The sequence below is a fragment of the Echiichthys vipera genome, assembly GCF_963691815.1.
Source record: "Echiichthys vipera genome assembly, chromosome: 4".
Classification (NCBI taxonomy): domain Eukaryota; kingdom Metazoa; phylum Chordata; class Actinopteri; order Perciformes; family Trachinidae; genus Echiichthys; species Echiichthys vipera.
This window is the reverse complement of record NC_139829.1, coordinates 5356827-5377950: the sequence shown is the minus strand read 5'-3', so window position 1 is coordinate 5377950 and position 21124 is coordinate 5356827. Positions and strand designations below refer to the sequence as shown.

The window sequence follows — 21124 nt, the reverse complement described above, 5'->3', positions numbered from 1 at the left end:
GCACTGCGCTCGCTTCCACTCTGCCGCGAGGCAGACTTGATCGTGTATGCACCGTTTTCTTTTTAGCTCTTAACTATACAATGCACAAAATAATAACACAAAATACACAGCATGGCAGTTATTCAGACTGCTTTAGCTTAGCTGCGAGTAATATCTCCTTCACACTGAACTCATACGACAAAAGGGATACCTGCTAACACACGCACTGGAAAAAAATATATACTTTTCCACTCACCAAATTCTTGTTCAAAAATGAAAGAAACAGAACCCAGCAACGTGAACAGCAGCTGAGTACGATATCCTTCCAAAAATGAAAGAAACAAGGTGTAAAACCTCAAAATACACACTTTTTACTCCTATTTATTTCCTCTTTTCCTCACGTTCTAGTCTTTTCCATCTGCCATCTGTAGCTTCTGCTCTTGCTCTAATTATTCTCCCTCTCTCCAGCAAGAGGCGCTGCAGTCACCTGATTGGCTGTTACCACTGCACTTGCTAAAGGAGCAGTACACACAGAATAAATGATAAATTGAGCAGTAACTGCTATTATGACATGCTGTTACATTAAACACAGTCATTTAGTTTACGTTAAGGTTTGATCTTAGGTTCTATCAGTTAATTACCTTATTCAACTGGGTTACATAAGGGTTCGTGCTCAGAAAGACAGTGTGACAGAGTGTGAGTGTTGTGTGTCCAATTCAATTCAATTCAATTCAATTCAAAAAACTTTATTTGTCCCAGGGGGGCAATTCAAGGCACACAGAGCAGCAAATCACGACAGTGCAATTATACAAAAAACATTTTAACCTAACACAAGAATAAAGTGTGAAAGAAGAGTAAGTGTCAGGATGATAGTGTGTTAGTACAGGTAGAATAAGTGTCAGGATGTTAGTGTGTTAGTACAGGTAGAATAAGTGTCAGGATGTTAGTGTGTTAGTACAGGTTAGATAGAGAGAACATCGTCGGCGTGAGATGTAGAAAGACATGTGTGTATCAGATGTAAGCAGACATGTGAGCGGGTGTATAAGATGTAAACAATGTAAACATGCAGTAGACTGTTGAAACAGGTATAAACAGAACTGTAGTGCAGAAAAGATATAAGTGGACAGTGATCGGATCCAGATGAGGTCAGACATGATACATGTGTGTAATGAGCAGACGTAAACAGAACTATAGTGCAGTAATAGAGTATAAATATAATATACAACTATAAGCTAAATAATAAAGTGATAGTGCATGGCAGGAAAACAGCAGTCTAAGTATGTGCTAGCTCTGTGTAACAGATGAATACTGAAAAATAAAGTGACCATAGTGCTGTGATGGATACAATATAAGACCTGATAGACAGAATAAAGTGGAGTAGTGCATTAATACCATAAATTAACATAACTAACAGAATCAGGTGGACCAGTAAGAACAGAGTAACAGAATAAGTCCGAGTGGAGTTTTTTAAGAGTAGCTGTGATATGGTGAAAGGTGGCTCCGGACTACCAGTCCACTTGGATATATGAGTCTGTGGAGGTTGGGATCCGGGAAAGGTTGGAGTCCCCGATGAAAAGTGTCCTCTTGCCCACCTCCAGTGACCAGTCCTGTCAGTTTTTGAAGGGATGTGTGTGTGTGTGTGTGTGTGTGTGTGTGGGGGGGGGGGGGGGGGGGGGGGGGGGTTCGGGAGTTCACAGGAGCCCGGTTAGTGTTTGAGGCTCAAAATGTGACTTCCTCAGATTCACTTCAAAATTGGTGCACAGGCTTTGATGGGAGATGGAGAATCCAAATTTTCAGCCAACTATCATAAGGCATTGTGGAGACATGGCCTTGTCCTCCATGTCCAATTCAAATATCCTGAGCCCAGCAGTATTGTATTTGGATTGGACATAATGTGTACAATCCAAATACCTTAGTGCACCCAGCTGCAAAACTGCAAATGTCATTATTGCAGAATCTTCTGTGACTCAGACCTTGAGATAGCACTTGCAAATAAATTGCAATTCATGGTTCTATCTTCAGCCGCAATCCATTTTTGTAACTTTTCAGATGAGAGTAGTGGGTGTGATGCAGCTGCAGATATCTGCTTAACATGCAGTGTATTCAACACTGTCAAGTGCTGCTTTGCACTGAACTTGTTGTAACATGCTGTTATGCTGAGTTAAATAAAACATACAAACACTAAAGTATCAGACATAAACTACTAAATAGTTTAAAGCCAGTTTAAAGAGTCTTTAAAGGCAGATTTCAATATAATCAATGGCAACAAAATATGAATGAGAATTTTTAAATACTAAAAAATAATAATACCATTTTTTATTCATAAGCATACACATGCAGTTTGTGTTCAAACACTTTAATTGTCAGTATTTATATATTTCGATTGTATATTAAATCAAATGTAATGAAAACACTCAGTTTAATTGTTCTGCATCATGAGCTGTAGATCCATGAAGACACATTTTGATCTTGTTAATGTTTGACACTGAAATGATCAGACAACTTATTTTCTTTTTTGACTGAGTTCTTGTAACAACTAAATTATAATCAACCAGCAGGGATATATAATTATATAAAGTACATACAGTATATTCCTACATTACATGAAACTCACTATGTGCATTTAGCTTTAAACTGAATAGCTGTGACTGAGCAACCTTTTCCAAATTTGCCCAAAATAAAGACACAATTCTAAATGATAAGGACAGTTTAATGACTCATTCATTTCATACCATTTTCATGCAGCTGTTCTTGACTGTCTGTAAATACAGTGATTGAATATTTGAGTTTCTGTTGCAATAGAAGTTTATTTTATATGTAACAACAAAACATTGAATGCAAATTTTCACGAATGTCATTTGTTGCTTTGAAAACAAATAGTTTAAAACCTGGATAAAAGGTGAAATGCCAAGTAGTTCTGTGGTTATAAAATATGTTAAAGCATGCAAAACAAAAGCAGGTTTAATTTTGAACTTTTCACTACATGTTTGGGGTATCCAACATACAATATGTCAGGTATTTTATCTCTTGGCACCTCTTCCAGTCTTCTGTACTGGACAGGGCTTGGCATTAGGTATAGGCTCACAGCGATCCACCACTGCCAGGACTTCTCCAATTTGGATGCTACTGTAGGTCCCAGTGATGGACGTCGATCTGGTCACCCCATTTCTGTAGGTGCGGCTGAGTTGTGCAGTGAAAGGGATGTTTGCCCCGTACTTATATCCCACCATACGGACACTGCAGGAGCTGTTTGGTGGGACTATGTGCTGAACAGAAACCGTGTGGGTGTTTGTCTCTGTGAGAGTGGTCCCCATGGTGGACTGGAAGGTAATTGCTGCATTAACGTCAATACCTGTTTTGCCAATAAAAGGGATTCCGGCAGTCACGCTAACCTTGATGCCATATATGGTGGACGAACTGGTGTCCCACTTTTGCAGCACTTGATTTGCTTTTGAGAGGGTATCTGTCTGTGTCACCGGTCGACACTCAGAGTTGGTGATTGTAGATTTGTGCAGAGTCTCTGCAGGATACTCAATAATTTTAACCCCACCAGTCTTATAATTGACATCATATATGTGCTGACTAATTATTTCTCTGTTAACGGTCAGGACCTGGTAGGTCTTGTACCAATCCTCAGAACCTTTCCAGGGAAGGTAGAAGGACTGATTTTTAACATCCACCTTCCCAAGACCATACTGGTTCTTCCCAACATATATTTCATTGCCGGAGTCGGTCTTGACTGAATTCTGAGGCACTGAACCGTTGGAGTCGTCCTTCCACTCCAAAATCTCTAAGTTGCCTTTGTTTACCAGGATCTCAAATGGGGAGCCTTGATGCTCTTTATTTCCACAGGGGTAGTAGCAGTAAGGACCCATGTCAGGGTTGTAGAAGCCGGCCGATGACCCATATTTGGCAACGTAGTCGGTGCGTCCAACGTAGTTGTTGTAGATTGAAACTGCTCCCTTGGGGAGAGATCCATCAAAGTTCTGCCATTCCAGGTTGGTTTGGTCCATGGTGAGGTTGTCCTCGTTCCCTTTGAAAAGGCACAGGAACAATGTTTAAGAAAACTAAAATACATCAGTAATCGATCGATGTGTTCCAAAAGCTAGTTAAGCCAAGTTTTTAATAAATGCTTCATAGGGCAAATCAAAAACTGATCAAGAACTGAATCATTTATAAAAAGTTCTTGCTCCCTCCTGTTGGAAGTCAGTAACTGACTGTCTGCTGTCATGAATTTTAGAAGTAGCCAAACTGTCCTTCTTTGGATGTCGCCACATGTTTATACTATATTTACATGATTATTAATATCCTCTGCTCCTATGATTTACAGAGTGGAGAGGCAGTGTTTGCTTGCATATACTGTATCATTTGTCATACGTTTTATTCGGTGCAAAGAATGAAATTAGGAACCTCAAGGTCAGAAAAAGACAGACAAAAGCAGGCAGACAACCTCAGTCCAGTGGATTTATATTATGTTCCAAAAACTTACAGTCACAAGGGTCAGAAGTCCAGGGATCAGGCAACAGGTGACGGGAAGATGACAGGTAACAGATGCTGAAATTAAGAAAAGGCGCTTTGCAACTTTGCCAACTGTCAGCAACTGGGTAAAGAGTCTGATATAAGTACTGCAGAGCTGATTTGGTATTGACATGTAGGTGGGGAGATTAGGATGGGTGGGGACGTTTAGCTGACGGAATATGTATTTAATTATCAACTGTGGCAGACGCTAGTCAGAGTAATCTTTACTACCTGTGTTGAAAGGCCCTTAACAGACATCCACCTGATGAAAGCAAAAGCTTAAATGCTGATCATTCCGTTTGAAGCCTGTTCACCCAATTTTATCAGCAGCTGTGCACAGTAAACCCAGACATTCAATAAAAGATCAAAGATATTCATGTCAGTTTCAACTTGTCTGTAAATCATTGACCAGCCTGATAACCTGACACTGTATATGCTACGTGTCTGCTCAGCAATCTCCACTTTAACTTGACTAAAGGTCACAGTCTTTATAGGGTTTTGTGATTTACTTTTAAGTGAATAGTCCCAAATGAAGAAATACACTCACAGGAGATAGAGCGGTTGTGTCGTAAACCATATGGTTGGAGGTTCGATCCTCGGCTCCTCCAGTCCACATGTTGAATTGTCCTTGTGCAAGACACTGAACCCCTGATTGCTTGTTTTTACATGCTTGGAGCTATGAATGTTTCTTTGCAGCAAGAGTCACAGTCAGTCAGGCAAGAGCTTCCCCAAAACCCTAGTTTGCACACTGGCTAGAATAAATGCTGCAGACAATGAATGAAGTAATTTAAAAATAGGAAGTGTTTATCATGTTTATTCAACAGTTTTTACAGACAGAGATGTCCCAGTTTAAAAAAAAAAAGAACGTATATGATAAAAAAGAGAAAAACGACAGAACATAAAGTGGACCTTTTCCTTTCCCAGGTAAAATAAACTTAAGAGGTGATTAACCTATGAAATATGTAGGACTCATTGCCCTTTTAGGTCGTCATCTAGGAATGAGGACATAATTTGTGATGACACCCCTAGATGCCAGTCTGATCAGAAATCTCTGATTCTTTCTCAGAAGTGGACATGTGTTTTGAACTCAACTGGCCCCTCTGTGCTTCTCCACCCTCAGGACCTTTTGACCTTTTGGAGGAACCTCAAAATAATTGAAGAGTGCCTCTAACTCAAGACCCCCGCATTTCCTCACAGAAACCTGACATTTTTTATGACTCCTTATCTGACAGATAAAAAGACCAGAGACTCACACTTTAATATGTTCTTAAAGAAAACTATTGAAGGAAGTCAAAACTGTTCTAATGTGTATTTTATTCATCTGTAAAGAAATTTGTGTTGTTTGAAATTACTTTGTTTTTTCTAGGACAAATAACGTCATAGTTAGAGAATTGTTGTGATATTAAACCTGATCATGTAAGTATTGAAATTAAGGATCCACCAAGGATTATATTTTAAGTTTGTCCCAGTCTATATGCATGTATCATTCAATCATACCCTGTATTATCATTGAGGATCTTATTTTAACACATTATCTAAATAGATTTAGTTATTTAATTATTATTTAAACATGTGAAAATGTTATTATTTGATGTTATTGTGTCATTGACAATATTACTACAGGATTATTAACTAAGAGAAAGTTAACATTATGTGTTAATGTGTGTGTGTATTCACTGTTAAATTCCTACACTTGGCCTGATTTGTATATTTTATGAAAACTGTACTCTTGTCTTTGGAGACAAAGAGGGAGTTTCTTCCAGTTTAAGTGGGAAAATGAATGCATCTCATTATCCAAGCCACACCTTTGGACTTAAAGATAGCAAGCCCAAGCTGTCTCTTCAGTTTTCAGACTCCTAACTTTTTCCTTCTTAGTCTTGTCTATTGTACAGTTTTTATTTTGTAACATCTATTTGGTTTATTTTTGTCTTTATTTTAAGTAACTTTCTGCCTAACTTTGTTTCAACGAAGTTCAGTGTTTTATTTTATTAATAACATTTTATTAATCAGTCAAATGTCTTTCTAATTTAGTGCTCGTGTTTTTGAGAACAAGCTTATTTTATCTTGGTCTGAGAAATTAAGCTTTAGTCAACAGCGTGAAGTTACCCTATAAGTTTATATCAAATTCCAGTATTCACCAGGAGCTTTGAAGTGACCAACTGACTCTCCCATTCACCTAACTCAAAGCTGTCGAAGCTGAAAAATCCAGAAAGACTCTTTTTGGCTTAAAGCTGAAGATTTAGGGTTCACAAAGAAAGTGCCCCTTGACGCTGAATATCCGTTGTCATGGTGAGGTGATCCCTATCGAGAAGCTCAGTGACTGATAACTACCTAAGCGATTTTGTCCAGATTGTCATCTGCATCTTGTTTTAAGCCATGTCATGCTGCTGTTCCTGACTATCTATAACATTCAGTGATTGAATGTTTGAGTGACTGTTACACAGCTTTAGTTTGGATAGAAGTTTATTTTATATGTAAAAAAATTAAACATTTTCATGAATTCCCTTTGTTAGTTGGAAAACAATTAGTTGAAAATTCTGAAGAAAACATTAAAAGCTTGTTTAATTTCTAGCTTTTGATTATAATATGTGTCTCCAACATACGTCAGGTGCTGTATCTCATGGTGCCTCATCCATCATTTTTTCAGGCACAGGGGATGTGGGATCAGGTACAGGTTCACAGTGATCCACCACGGCCCGGACTTCTCCCATTTGGACACTACTGTAGGTCCAAAGCAGGGATGTTCATCTGGTCTCCCCGTTGCTGTAGGTGCAGCTGACACGTGCAGTGTAAAGGGTGTCTGCACTGTACTTATATCCCACCATAGTGACCTTGCAGGAGTGGTTTGGTGGGACTATGTGCTGAACAGAAACAGTGTGGGTGGTCGTCTCGATATAAGTGGTCCCCTTGGTAAACGGAAACGTTGTTGACACACTTAACTCAATACCTGTTTCATCAATCAAGGGGATTCCTGCAGTAATGCTAGTCTTGATGCCGATTCTGATGGAAAAACTAATGTCCCACTTTTGTTGCACTTGGTTTGCTTTTAAGAGGGTAGCTGTCCCTGTCACCGGTCGGCATTTATAGTCTATGATGGCAGAATTGCGCATGGTCTCTGGAGGATACTTAACGGTTCAATCCCATCAGGCTTATACTTGACTTCAGACAGGAGCTCACTATATATGTCTTTGTTAAAGGTCAGGACCTGGTAGGTTCTGTACCAATACGTACTACCTTCCCAGGGAAGGGAGAAGGCCTCATTTTCAACCCCCCCAGGACCATACTTGTTCTTCCCAACATATACATTATAGTTGGAGCTGGTCTTGACTATATTTTATGGCACTGAATCATAGTAGCCATCCTTCCACTCCAAAATCTCAAAGTTGTCTTTGTTCACCAGGATCTGAAATGGGGAACTGTGAAACACTATCCCGAACAAAGTCCAGTGGCAGTAGGAAGGGTCAGGGTTGTAGAAGCCAGCTTGATACCCCAATCGGCAAAAATAGTCAATGCGTCCAATATCCATTGTAGATTGAAACTGCGCCATTTGGGAGAAAGCCATCAAAGGTCTGCCATTCCAGGTTGGTTTGATCCTACTTGATCGAGGAAAGCTGACCCAGCTCTTTCTCAATCTCCGGAGGAGTTGGAAGAGCTTGATTTGTCGATCCGTCAGCAGTGATATTAGGAACCCTGTTCTCTAGACTTGGATCCAGTAACACGACTGTATAAAAGAGAGGAAAAGAGCACAGATAGGAACAATGTCAATAAGGCAAGACTGGCCAGTGGACAACAAGAAGTAAAATGTTTAACTTCCTCCTGTTGAAGCCCTGTATATATACTATGAAACTAATTTATAGAATTTGGAGAGTTGTATCTTTTTTCCAAAACAGAGCTAACTTTTTCATGTTTATGGAGTCACAGCATCCCATAACGGCATGTCTAGTGTTGTAATAGGCTGATGACCACTGATTACGGCCATTCACTGGAGGATGTGTGACATTTTTACTCAGGAGACCGTTGTTCCTACCTGCATCAACTTAACTGGTGTACTTTACCTATGTGACTATAAACATACTTTTTAAAACCCAAACCATGATCTTTTCCTGAACCTAACCAAGTAGTTTTGTTTCAATTTACACTATTATTTTTAGGTTAGTTTGTTTTACTTGCACTTTTCAGTTTGAGTTTACCTGGTTTGTCATCCTTGCCACAGCTGGTTTGGCTGGCTGAGGAGAGAGCCGGCAGGGCCAACAGCAGCCAACACTGAAAACTCAATCTGCAGATGAAACCCAGAACAAAATCAACTAAATCTGTGGAGGGCAAGGACCCAAACACAGTCAGAAGCAGGAAGATTCATTCATTCATGGCATTCATGTTTGTTTGATGGTGGACTCACTCATAATCTCTTGAAGACAATGGATACTAGGACAACAAATAGCCACGGCTCGCCATATCTGGAGTATGTAACTGTCAAGTGCAGGCCCTTTTATCTGCCCTGTGAGTTTAACGTTGTGATGCTAACAGCTGTGTACATTCCTCCAGATGCTAATGCCATGTGGCACTCTGACATTTATATTTCACTATCAGCAGCTATCAGAGTTCATTTCCTGAGGCTATTCACATCATTGCTGGGGACTTTAATCGTGTAGATTTAAAGACTGCACTCCCCAAACTCCATCAGCATGTTAAATGTGCTACCAGGGGAGACAACACACTAGACAAAATTTATTCCAACATTAAACAGGGCTAAACCACTTCCTCACCTTGGTCAGTCAGAATACATGACCCTGCACATCTGGGTCTACCCAAACCGGAAGCCGTGGATGACAAAAGAAGCGCAGTGCCTGCTCAGGGAGAGAAACATCGCTTTCAGGGCTGGTGATGCAGCGCTATACAGCACTGCCAGATCCAACCTGAAGAGAGGCATCAGGGAGGCCAAGGCTGACTACAAGAGGAAGATTGAGGACTGCTTCAAGAGCAACAACTCCAGGCAAGTTTGGCAGGGGGTTCAGCACATCACCAACTATCGACCGAACAACACCTCGGCTGATGCCAGTAACATCTCACTGGCAGAGGAACTGAACCACTTCTTTGCCCACTTTGAGGTAACCTTACAGGACACAGCCGCACAACATCTTTCAGCCCACAGCAGTCACTTTCTCACAGTGGAGGAGCACGAGATGCGACGCACGCTGAGGGCGGTGAAGCCGAAGACAGTGAAAGGGCCGGATGGCATCTCGGGACAGGTGCTCCAGGATTGTGCAGACCAGCTGGATGGGGTTTTTACCACCATTTTTAACCAGTCTCTGTCCCAGGGTACCATCCCTCCCTGTATCAAGTCCTCAACCATCATTCCAATCCCAAAAAAGACTTCCATCAGCAGCCTTAATGGCTACTGTCCAGTAGCACTTACCCCAGTCATCATGAAGTGCTTTGAGAAACTGTTACATACACACATCATCTCAAATCTCCCATCCAGGTTTGACCCTCACCAGTTTGCCTACAGAACCAACAGGTGCACAGAGGATGCTATCGCCACAGCTCTCAATGCTGCTTTGTCCCACCTGAAGTGCCAGGGGAGCTATGCGCGGCTCCTATTTGTGGACTTCAGCTCAGCATTTAACACCATACTCCCCAACTGACTAATAGAACAAACTTTTAGAAATGGGAATATCCAACTTCGTCTGCCTTTGGATCGAAGGACTTCCTGTCGGACCGCTCCCAGAGGGTGGAGGTAGGCCCCCACATCTCCACAGTCCTTAGCCTAAACATCGGCTCGCCTCAGAGCTGTGTGCTGAGCCCCCTACTCTACTTCCTCTACATGCATGACTGCACCCCCGCACACTCCAGCAACGGCAAAATCAAGTTTGCTGATGATATCCCAGTTGTGGGGCTCATCTCTGGAGGAGATGAGTCGGCTTACCAGGACGAGGTGGAGCAGCTGTCAATGTGGTGTTCAGACAATAACCTTGTCCTGAACACCTCCAAGACAAAGGAGCTGGTCATAGACTTCAGGAGGAAAGCCAAAACAGACACTCAATCCCTATTCATCGGGGGGAAACAGGTGGAAAGGGACCATTGTTAGAGTGACAGTTGTTGTTGGGAAGTAGGTCTCGACTTCATTAGTGCTCTATTGAGTCTTAACGACAGTCGTTGGGGTGAACAGTTGTTCTTTGAGGTTAGATTTCTGAATCTCCTGGGAAGGGATGAAAGGGCAGCATTGTAAATTGGAGATAAGTGGTATCTCAGACCTCCTCCTCTGTAGTGCTTTTGCTAAACGGCTGTTGGCACTTGGAGCACAAAGGGTTCCAGTGACATTATCGGCCTTGTGAGAGGTTAAATACCTGGATCTCCTCACCAGTTAGTTGGACCAGTCCCAGCCTGGTCAGATGCGTACATGAACTGATGAAGCCTCTTGGATGAGAGGTGAAATGTCTTCCTAGACAAATAACCAAGTCCAGTTGCTCTTGACTGAAAGTGCTTTGGGGATAATGATGACCTGGACAAATGAGAACATTCACAGGCTGATAGTAATAATGTATGAAAGATACCCCCCAAAAAGATTTGAATTGTCGCAGGTCTCTGCCGATCGTGGTGGTGCCTGCTGCCGTGGTCCTGCATGACGCTTCCTGCTGCTACTATCACTGTTACTCATATATACTATCACTAGTTTAATAAACTATAAAATTTGTAGCTGTATCGTAGCTGCTATTGCCACTACTCATCATTGATCATGTTTTCCACCATAATTATTATCATTTTCATATTCTGTCACCTTAGCTGTGCTTGTTTCTACTATTCTGTAGTATTAACTGTATTAACATATACGTTATATTCACATTACATAAATATTAAAGTTACTGTTAGGCTTTGCTTGCATCTCTGGAAGTGTGTCTGTCTGTCTCTCTTTGTCCATCTGTGTGTCTTTTCTCTCTTGCTCTCTCCTTTTCTTCCTCCCCAACCGGTCAAGACAGATGGCTGTCCTCCACAGAGCTGGGTCTGTCTGACGTTCCTGCCTGTTAAAGGGAAGGTTTTCGTTGCCACCGTACTCTACGGGGGAATTGTTGGGTCTATGTAAATCCTAAATAAGTCATTGAGTGTGGTCTTTACCTACTCTGTAAAGTGTCCTGAGATAACTTTGGTTATGATTCGACACTATAAATAAAATTGAATTGAATTGAATTGAATTGTACTTCAAACCAGATACATTGAATCTTAACGTTTCTGAACTGCCGCAACCTGTTCTTATGGTTTACCTATTCATGATTTACGACCCAACAATTCCAGCGAGTGGTAACAGCAACTACTTGGATATAGAAGTTAAATTAATACCCACCATGTATAAAGTATGTTGAATATTAAGTTAACATTATTCAAGCCATTATGTAACTTCCAGAGAAATTTCAATTGTAATGTATGAAAAATAATAATCTATGTTGCTTATTTCAACTGACAGGCAGTGAGAAGATTCAAGATTCAAGATTCAAGAAGCTTTATTTATCCCGAGGGAAATTATTTTGCAACAGTTTCAATACAAAGGTGGAAAAGGATCGGAGTAACAATAAGCATAAACATAAATCAAATCAAAATAAAGCTAACGTCAGATAAATCAAGCAATGAACCAAGTGTGACAGAGTGCAACAGACATCGTGGTTAAGCGTAGGTATATACAATATACAACAATACGCAGCGTGCAGTTTAGCAGCAGATTGAAATAAAATAAGTACAAACTAGATAAGTGAGAAGGAGCGATAAGTTATAAGTGTTAAAAATATTAAAAATGTTAAAAATGTAGCAGCATGTCCTACAGAACTAAGTGACAGTATGGCACAGTGGAGTGTAGCAGCATTTCGTACTTAAGTAAGTTACGGTAAACCACAGTGAAATGTAGCAGCATGTCCTAAAGCACAGTAAGTGTATCAGCAGATAGTTACAGTAAACCATTAATAAATAAATAAAGTGATGTAGTGGTGGTATAAAGTGACAGTGTCGTATAGCAGCATTACTTACTGAAGTAAGTGACAGTACAACTGAATAAAGTGGTGCAGTGATGGTATAAAGTGACAAAGTGATAATTTCAGGATACAGTGTCTCCACTGTTCCTTACCTGACTGGGGGGAGATGAATTATAAAGTTTGATGGCCGCCGGAAGAAGAGACTTCCTCCGGCGTTCAGTATTACATCGGGGGAGAATGAGTCTATGGCTGAATGTGCTTCTGCTGGAGGTCAGCAGCTGGTGGAGAGGGTGAGAGTTATTGTCCAGGATGCTGTGCAGTTTAGACAGCATCCGCCTCTCAGACACTGCCACCAAAGAGTCCAGTTTGACCCCCAGGACGGAGCCAGCCTTCCTGATGATCTTACTGATCCTCTTTGCGTCTGCTGCCCTCAGTCTGCTGCCCCAGCACACAACAGCAAAGAAGATGGCACTGGCTACCACTGACTGGTAGAACATCCTCAGCATGGTGTTACAAACATTAGATGACCGGAGCCTCCTCAGGAAATAGAGACGACTCTGGCCCTTCTTGTAAACAGCCTCATTGTTCTTGGAAAAGTCCAGTTTGTTGTCCAGGTATACTCCAAGATATTTGTAATCCTGGACAACATCCACAGTCACGCCGTTGATGGAGATGGGTGTGGGGGCAGATTTACTCCTGCGGAAATCCACCACTAGCTCCTTAATCTTGGTGGCGTTTAGAATCAGGTGATTAGCTGCACACCAGTCGACAAAGGAGTCCACAACGCCCCTGTACTCCTCCTCCTTCCCCTCACTGACACAGCCAACAATTGCAGAATCGTCAGCAAACTTCTGCAGGTGGCAGGACTCAGAGAGGAACTGAAAGTCTGAGGTGTACAGGGTGAACAGAAAGGGGGAAAGAACAGTACCCTGTGGAGCTCCAGTGCTGCAGACCACGGTGTCAGACACTCCGTCCTACAGTCTGACATACTGTGGTCGACCCGTCAAGTAATCCGTAATCCAGGAAACCAGGGGAGGGTCCACCTGCATCGCCGTCAGCTTCCGTCTCAGCAGAGCAGGCCGGATGGTGTTGAACGCACTTGAGAAGTCCATGAACAAGGTAGGCAGGTAGTGCAAAATCAGGAAGGAATTGAGGTGGAGGTGTCAGCAGGGTTGGAGGTTTGGAGGTGGGTGGTTGTAGAGGAGCCGTGGGGAGGTGGTCCAGAGCCCTTTCATCAAATCTGTTGAAGAACAGATTTAGCTCATTGGCACGTTCAGTACCCCCTCCTACCGTCTGGCTACCAGATGGTTTGTAGCCAGTGATGCTCCTCATGCCGCTCCACACGTCCTTTAAGTTGTTCTGCTGGAGTTTGTGCTCCAGCTTCCTCCTGTAGGTGTCTTTGCCCTGTTGGATCCTCTCCTTCAGCTCCCTCTGGACCTGCCTCATCTGCTCTCTGTCCCCCTCTCTGAAGGCCCTCTTCTTCGCATTCAACAGGACCTTGATGTCTCTGGTGACCCACGGCTTGTTATTTGGGAAACAGAGTACAGTCTCTGTAGGAACAACGCTGTCCACACAGAAATTGATGTACCCTGTTATGCAGTCCGTGAGATCATCAAGGTCCTCCCCATGTGAATTACAGAGCAAATCCCAGTCTGTGAGTTCAAAGCAACCCTGTAAAGCTTCGTCAGTCTCCTGTGACCATCTCCTCACAGTCCTGGTGGTCACAGGAAGCCGCTGGACTTGGGGCTTATACAGGGGCTGCAGATGGATGAGGTTGTGATCTGATCTTCCAAGAGGAGGAAGGGCAGTGGAGCTGTAAGCCTCCTTAACATTAGCATACAGCAGGTCCAGTGTCTTGTTTTCCCTGGTGGGACAGTCCACAAACTGCTTGAAAGTGGGCAGTGTTGCAGCCAGAGTGATGTGGTTGAAGTCCCCAGATATTGCAATGAATGCGTCTGGGTGCCGTTTCTGAAGTCCCGCGACGACGGTGTGGATGACGTCACTCGCGCGCGCCGCGTTTGCAGTCGGAGGAACGTAAACAACCAGAACGATCACGTGTGAAAACTCCCTCGGCAGGTAGTATGGCCGCAGACTCACGGCAAGCAGCTCAATGTCCGGGCTACACACACGCTCCTTTACAGTAACGTGTCCAGGATGACACCACTTGTTGTTAATAAGAATAGCAAGTCCCCCACCTTTCCTCTTGCCACTCTCACGGTGACTCCTGTCCGCCCGAACAGTCTGAAAGCCGTCCACAGTTACGTTCGAGTCCGGGATGTCCTCGTGGAGCCACGTCTCCGTGAAACACAGCACGCTGCTCACACGATACATCCACTGAGTCTTCACCAGGCCCGCCAGCTCGTCCATCTTCTTAGCCAGCGACCTCACGTTCCCCATGGTGATGGAAGGGAGAGATGGTTTATATCTCCTCTTCTTTTCCCGTTGTTTACGTCCAGCCTTACATCCCCTGTACTTTCTCCTCAGTTCTTTGGGGATATCAGGCCTCTCCCGCATTAGCGCCGTTGGTGTTAGCAACAACAGCTGTTCACGGGTGTAAACAATGGAGCCGCCGCATTGTTGCGTCCAAGAATGAGACAAACGGACAAAAAACACGTAAGAAAGTTCACGAACATAGTTGGCTAAGGTTAGCACTACGACTTACAGGAAAAAGTACTAATAAAAAGACAGTAAAATAAGATAAAATAGCAAAAAAGTGCGGAAAGGAGAGGGAGCAACTGTTGCTGGCTGCCGCTTTACACAGCGCCGGAACCGGAACAAGAGAAGAGTTTGACATTATTTAACATCAATGAGATATTTAAGAGAATGTTGAGGCCAACTTTACCATTATAAACAAATCTTCATAAATTACAATTATTAATTTGCAAAGAATTGGTTTAAAACGGAATCAAAGCTAAATACCAATTAGTTTCATTGATCTAGTATATACAATGGATATCAGAATTAGAGAACTAATAATAAATACTTAATTTGTTCTGATGTATTATTTTTTATTTTTCAGAATCTGATAGAATATCAGCTGTGGCTATACCACTAGTGTACTAGCATGTTTGTTTAAATAACAAGGCACTTCAACAAGAAGCTTTATTTTGTGAAAAAAAAAACAGTGATCAAAATTAGAGAGTGTCACATGTGTAAGGTAGTGGTCTTTATTGTGTGTATTTAAACTCCCAGTGTTTTAAGTTGTATGTCTGCTTTTAGTGTGTATTTTTATTGTGTGTTATTGCATGTTGTGTACACTGGGACTGTGGGTGCTTTTATTTTGAAACAACCTTACTCTAGTGGTGACACTCCCAAATGCAATCATTGCACCTCGGAAAGACTCACACTGTCCTTTAAGAAGACACAGAGCAGACGAAGGGGGGACAAAGCAGGTGAAGCGGCAGGAAGCGGCATGAATCAGCTAGTGAAACCTTGCCCTTCTGCGTGAGTTGCGGCCTTGAAAAATAAAGCGCGACTCACAATAACTGTTGTAACTCACAATAACTGTGTAAAAGTGCAGTGACTGCCGCCTTGCCTCTGATAGCTCGAGACTGTGCCAGGAGAGGACGAAGATGCAGAGCGGAGGATTCAAGAGAGCGGGTACCGAATAAAAGACGTGTGGCTCTTTCCCTCGGCGACCGAGCCACCCCTGCCGGCATATGCTGCCGCCTTCTCCCTGCAGATAAGCCCCCAAACTGTTTTATTGGACTTTTTACCGCCCCCCTTAGTTAGCGTCATTTTAACATTTCAGACCCTCTTTCACTAGCTCTCGCCTCTTATGATTTTATGGACCTTAAACTGTGATTTTAATCTGATTTTATTCACCGAATAAATATCAGTTCACATCCTGTTGATATATTGTGGTTTCTTGGTTTTAGCGACTGCTCTCTCGCCTGAAAATTAAATGTAATTGATTTAAACTAAACACCTTTATTATAAATTACATCATTTTAATTATTTATAACTCACATCATATACGCCTGCGTTACACCTGCTCAGCTGTAAAACTTTAAAGATCATTAGTGCAGAATATTTTCTGAATCAGACCTTTAGAAAACAGTTGCAAGTGAAGTGCAATCCATGGTGCTATCTGCAGCCGCAATCTATTCTTTGTGAATTCTCATTGTTGGAAAGCTTGTTTTGCGCTCAACTTGTCGTAACACGCTGTTATGTTGAATTAAAGAAAACAGAGAAACACAGAAGTATCAGAAAGAAACTACTCAATTATTCAAAGCCAGTTTAAAGAGTCTGTTTAGGCAGATCTCAATATAATCAATGGCACAAAAATTTGAATGATTATGAAATACTGATGACATTTTTTTATTCATAAGCACACATTAAGTTTGTCTTTAAATACCTTGTTAGTATTTATATGGTATATATATTCTACTCAAAAGAGATGAGTACATAGAAATATATTTAATTAATTATATATATATTAGTGTTGTCAGACGATTAAAATATTTAATCACGATTATTGGCATCAATGTCATAGTTAACTCACAATTAATCACAATTAATCACACTTTTTTATCTATTGTAAATGTCCCTTGATTTCTTCTTGGCCCATTATTTTTTTCTCATTTTATTGCTCTTATCAAAAGTGGATAAGTGGATTGCTTCATCCAAATGGTCTTTGTGGTACAAATAATTAAATTATAAAGTGCACATCAGGTAAACTAAGCCATGGCTTAATACTTTCATTTTCGGAAGTTTGCCTTGAACATAGCAGTCAGGCTACTGCTCATTATAAATCATCAACCCAGCCTCTTATTTCAGAAAGAATGAACGGTAACAGTTAGCTTACCAATAAAGGTAAGCCGACTGCTTTTGTCTTCTCCACTGCCTGCTGTACCTTAGCCTTCTCCGTTTCATGCAATTTCTGTACGTGGCTTGTTATTGTGGCACTCGAAGGCAATTAATAGGTCCAGTCGTTGGATGCTATGTGAATTATATCAGCTAGACCCTCGCCCTCCACAACATTAAAAGGCCTACATCCAGTAGCCACCCATTTAGCTATGGCTGCAGTAAGTTTGGTCTTAGTTGCGGTATCCAAGTGCTTCTGTCTGAAATCATCTATTGTCGCCTGGTTACGATGAGGGAGCGGAGAATTCACATCAGCTTTGTGTGTTTTGCCATCAAGTGATATTTCAGACTTGACGGGCTACGATGATTGCTCAGTTCGCAACGACAAAAGACACAGATCACTTTGGTCATGTCAATTGAACCGTATCGGCATCCATTTCTGCGTCTCGCGCTCACCATCCACTCAAAATGTAACCTCCTACTCTTTTGCCGGCGTGACTGTTGTTTTGCTTACAGTCTAGCTAGATCCGGTGTGGTGTTGTAGTTTTCTTATCATTACCAGCTGTCGCAACAGTGTGTGACACAAACTACACAGATTGCGAGGCCAAAAAGAAGTTAATCTCGTGATAAAAAAAATTGACGCCGTTAATAACGCGTTTAACTGACAGCAGTAATATATATATATATATATATATATATATATATATATAAACATGATATTCATTCATGTAGCTTTAAACTGAATAATTGTGAGTGATTAACTGAACAACAATATTACTCAAAATAAAGACATAATTCTAAGTGATAAAGACAGTTATATGGCTCATTCATCCACAGTTCTTTTATACCATTGCCATGCTGCTGTTCCTGACAGCGATCGAATATTTGAGTGATTTTGACACAGATTTAGTTTGGATCTAATTTTATTATAAAAGAAACAATTAAACAATCAAATGCACATTTGATTAATTTGATTGGTTGCTTGTAAAACAATTAGTTGAAAAACTGAATAAAAGGTTAAATGTCAAGTAGTTTTATGGTTATAATATATGTTAAATCATGTAAAACAAAAACAGGTTTAATTTTTCAGGTTTAAGCCTTTCATCACAATATGTCAGGTATTGTATCTCATGGTTCCTCTTCCATTATCTATTTAAGGGACAGGCCTTGGCACCAGGAATAGGTTGACATCGATCCACCACAGACCTGAATTCTCCATACCGGACTTTATTGTAGGTCCCAGTGATGGAAGTCCATGTGGTCTCCCCATTTCTGTAGGTACGGCAGACACGTGCATTGAAAGGGATGTCTGCCTTGTACTTTGTTGCCTCCATATGGACAGTGCAGGTGTGGTTGGGTGGGACTTCCTGCTGAACATTTACTTCTTCTTCAATCGACTCAATAATAGTGGCCCCCTTTGTGTACTGGAAGGTTGTCGATGCGCTAATGCTGGTTTGTCCAGAGGCAATTAAGGGGATTCCGGCAGTGATGGTAGTCTCGATGCCTATTGTGAGGGAAGCGCTGAAGTCCCATCTTTGCTCAGTATGGACTGTCTTTTTGATGGTAGCTGTCTGCGTTGCTGGTCGGCAGTCACTGTTGGTGAGGACATATTTTCTTATTGTCTCAGGAGGATATTTAATGCTTTTAAGATCATCAGTCTTATATTTTACATCAGATATGTGCTCACTGATTACATCTCTGTTAAAGGTCAGGACCTGGTAGTACTTGTACCAATACTCATAACCTTCCCAGGGAAGGAAGAAGGCCTCATGTCTAACATGCACCTTCCCAAGACCATACTTGTTCTTCCCAACATATAAGTCTTTGCTGGAGCCGGTCTTGACTGAATTCTCAGGCACTGAACCGTAGGAGCCGTCCTTCCACTCCAAAAACTCAAAGTTGTCTTTGTTTACCAGGATCTCAAATGGGGAGCCTTGATGCTCTTTATCTCCATAGGGGTAGTAGCAGTAAGGACCCTTGTCAGGGTTGTAGAAGCCGGCCGATGACCCATATTTGGCAACGTAGTCGGTGCGTCCAACATATCCGTTGTAGATTGAAACTGCTCCGTTGGGGAGAGATCCATCAAAGGTCTGCCATTCCAGGTTGGTTTTATCCATCTTGATCGAGGAAGACCGGCTCAGACTGTTCTCAGTCCCTCGGAGAACAACAGCTCTTGTGGCCGTTATAGCTGGGTTTGTTGAATTGTTAGGGATTTTAGGAACTACGTTCTCCAGACTTGTGTCCAGGACTGTATAAAAGAAAGGAAAAATGCACAGATATTTTTTTCTCAAACACTGTTACTAAGTGACATCAGTAATGAATTGATATATTACAAAAGTTCTGAATTAATGCTTTATAGGGCAAATAAACAATAAGTAACCAATCTGACCAATTGCTAAGCCCTTCGCCCCAAAATAAATCAAAACCATTTGCATGGTTTGTCTCCACACAAGTGATTTTCAGTGAACAGATATTTAAAAATTAAAAGCACCACTGCAAAACTATGGACCTAGAACGGTGACAGTAAATGTTAGCATTAAAAAGACCACTAAAAACAAAACTGAAAAAAGAAAATGCTTTCCTTCTTGGTTGGTTCAAAAACACAAGATGGCTATATCCATCTATGTTATACAGTCTATGCTCCTGACAGACTTTGAGGCTCTTTTAACTATGTCACCTTACTTCCTCATGACAACCACTAGAGATCACCGCCGAGCAACAAACAAAAATATGGGTCTTCATAGGCAGTTTGCAGATTTGACCTATACGGTCTTTCTTTGGGTGAAGACAAGCTAAGGTAGCCCTAACAATATCATACAAGTATGATCCCGGTAAATATATATAACCCCATAAAAACATTTCCATTATCGGTTGCTCAAAAGATTGTCATTCAAAAATATGAAAAAACATTTCTAATGCCTGTGTTTTATTCACTTAGTCAGTGGAACTTGTTTCAGTGCCAGTGCATCTTTTTCCAGTCCTTGTGTTTCAATCCCAATGTTTCAGTTTTCAACAATGCCAATGGTTTTTTTTTCCCACTGGTCACTCTTAACAGCATATAAACCAGTTTTGCTCTCTACAGTTTATGCAAAAGCAAATGCTATCCTCATCCCAATGCATAAATGAGAAACTTTGAAAAAAAATGAACAGCATGGAAATTCTTACTGAAATGGCAGTTTGAGTTTACCTGGTTCTTCGTCCTTCTCACAGCTGGTTGGGCTGGTTGAGGATGGAGTCGGCAGGGCCATCAGCAGCAGCACTCACAGCTTCATGTGCAGATGAAACACAGAACAAAATCACTCTTTCAAAGTCACTCACCACCACTTTTTAAAAATAAAACAACCCAGATGCAGACCTACTGCTGCTGGAGCTTTCCCAAACACAGACCAGAGCAGGCAGACAGGATCAGTTCTGTAGAGTTATGTGGCAGTTGCAAAGACTTACAGTCACGAGAGTCAGAAGTCAAGAGATCAGAGAGAAAGGCAGCAACAGGTGACAGATGCTATGAAGCACTTTGTCAAACTGTGACTGTCAGGGGAAAAGAGGCTTTATAAGTACTGCAGATCTGATAAAAAAAAAATACAGGTAGGGCAATGTGGACGGTCGGGGACACTCAGGTGAGAGAATTTTTACTTTATCTTCAATCTTGGTCTGCCAGTTTCCTCGGCTCTATCTGCGAGTGGCATCATAAGAGAACAGATGTTCACGTAGGATTGTAGATGAAATGTAGAGTGTCTATTCTTCACAAGATACCAAGTTTGCAGTGGAAAAAAACAGTTTGGCTTTAAATGTTTAACACAAAAACCTCACTGCAAATATCATTTTGAATGGTGTACAGAACTGGTGTTGCAGCTCTACACTTGTTT

General features: G+C 41.6%; 2 protein-coding genes and 1 pseudogene across 3 annotated transcripts; all 3 read right to left on the bottom strand.

Annotated features, from left to right (window-relative positions):
• Positions 1 to 2999: 2999 nt before the first annotated feature.
• On the bottom strand, positions 3000 to 3992 carry LOC310945893 (natterin-3-like; the record flags this gene model as incomplete). The annotated part of the gene is made up of 1 exon (XM_083912150.1): positions 3000 to 3992. The coding sequence occupies one exon, from the start codon at positions 3990 to 3992 to the stop codon at positions 3000 to 3002; it is 993 nt and encodes a 330-aa protein (XP_083768276.1).
• A 3249-nt stretch (positions 3993 to 7241) lies between these two features.
• LOC310945892 (natterin-3-like) lies at positions 7242 to 8023 on the bottom strand (annotated as a pseudogene). The gene has a single exon. The product of its transcript is annotated as a natterin-3-like (transcript).
• A 10257-nt stretch (positions 8024 to 18280) lies between these two features.
• On the bottom strand, positions 18281 to 20535 carry LOC310945631 (natterin-3-like). The gene is made up of 2 exons (XM_083911783.1): positions 20446 to 20535; positions 18281 to 19506 (listed from the first exon to the last, which is right to left on the bottom strand). Exons 1-2 carry the CDS (start codon positions 20504 to 20506, stop codon positions 18404 to 18406), a joined length of 1164 nt encoding a protein of 387 aa, XP_083767909.1. The 5' UTR covers positions 20507 to 20535; the 3' UTR covers positions 18281 to 18403.
• Positions 20536 to 21124: the final 589 nt, after the last annotated feature.

Bases quoted from the DNA above. Each gene is read 5' to 3' on its own strand.
- LOC310945631 (XM_083911783.1), bottom strand. From the start codon at position 20,506: ATGGCCCTGCCGACTCCATCCTCAACCAGCCCAACCAGCTGTGAGAAG. The intron at 19,507-20,445 runs GTAAACTCAAAC...TCTTTTATACAG, and splicing joins TGAGAAGGACGAAGAACCAG to TCCTGGACACAAGTCTGGAG.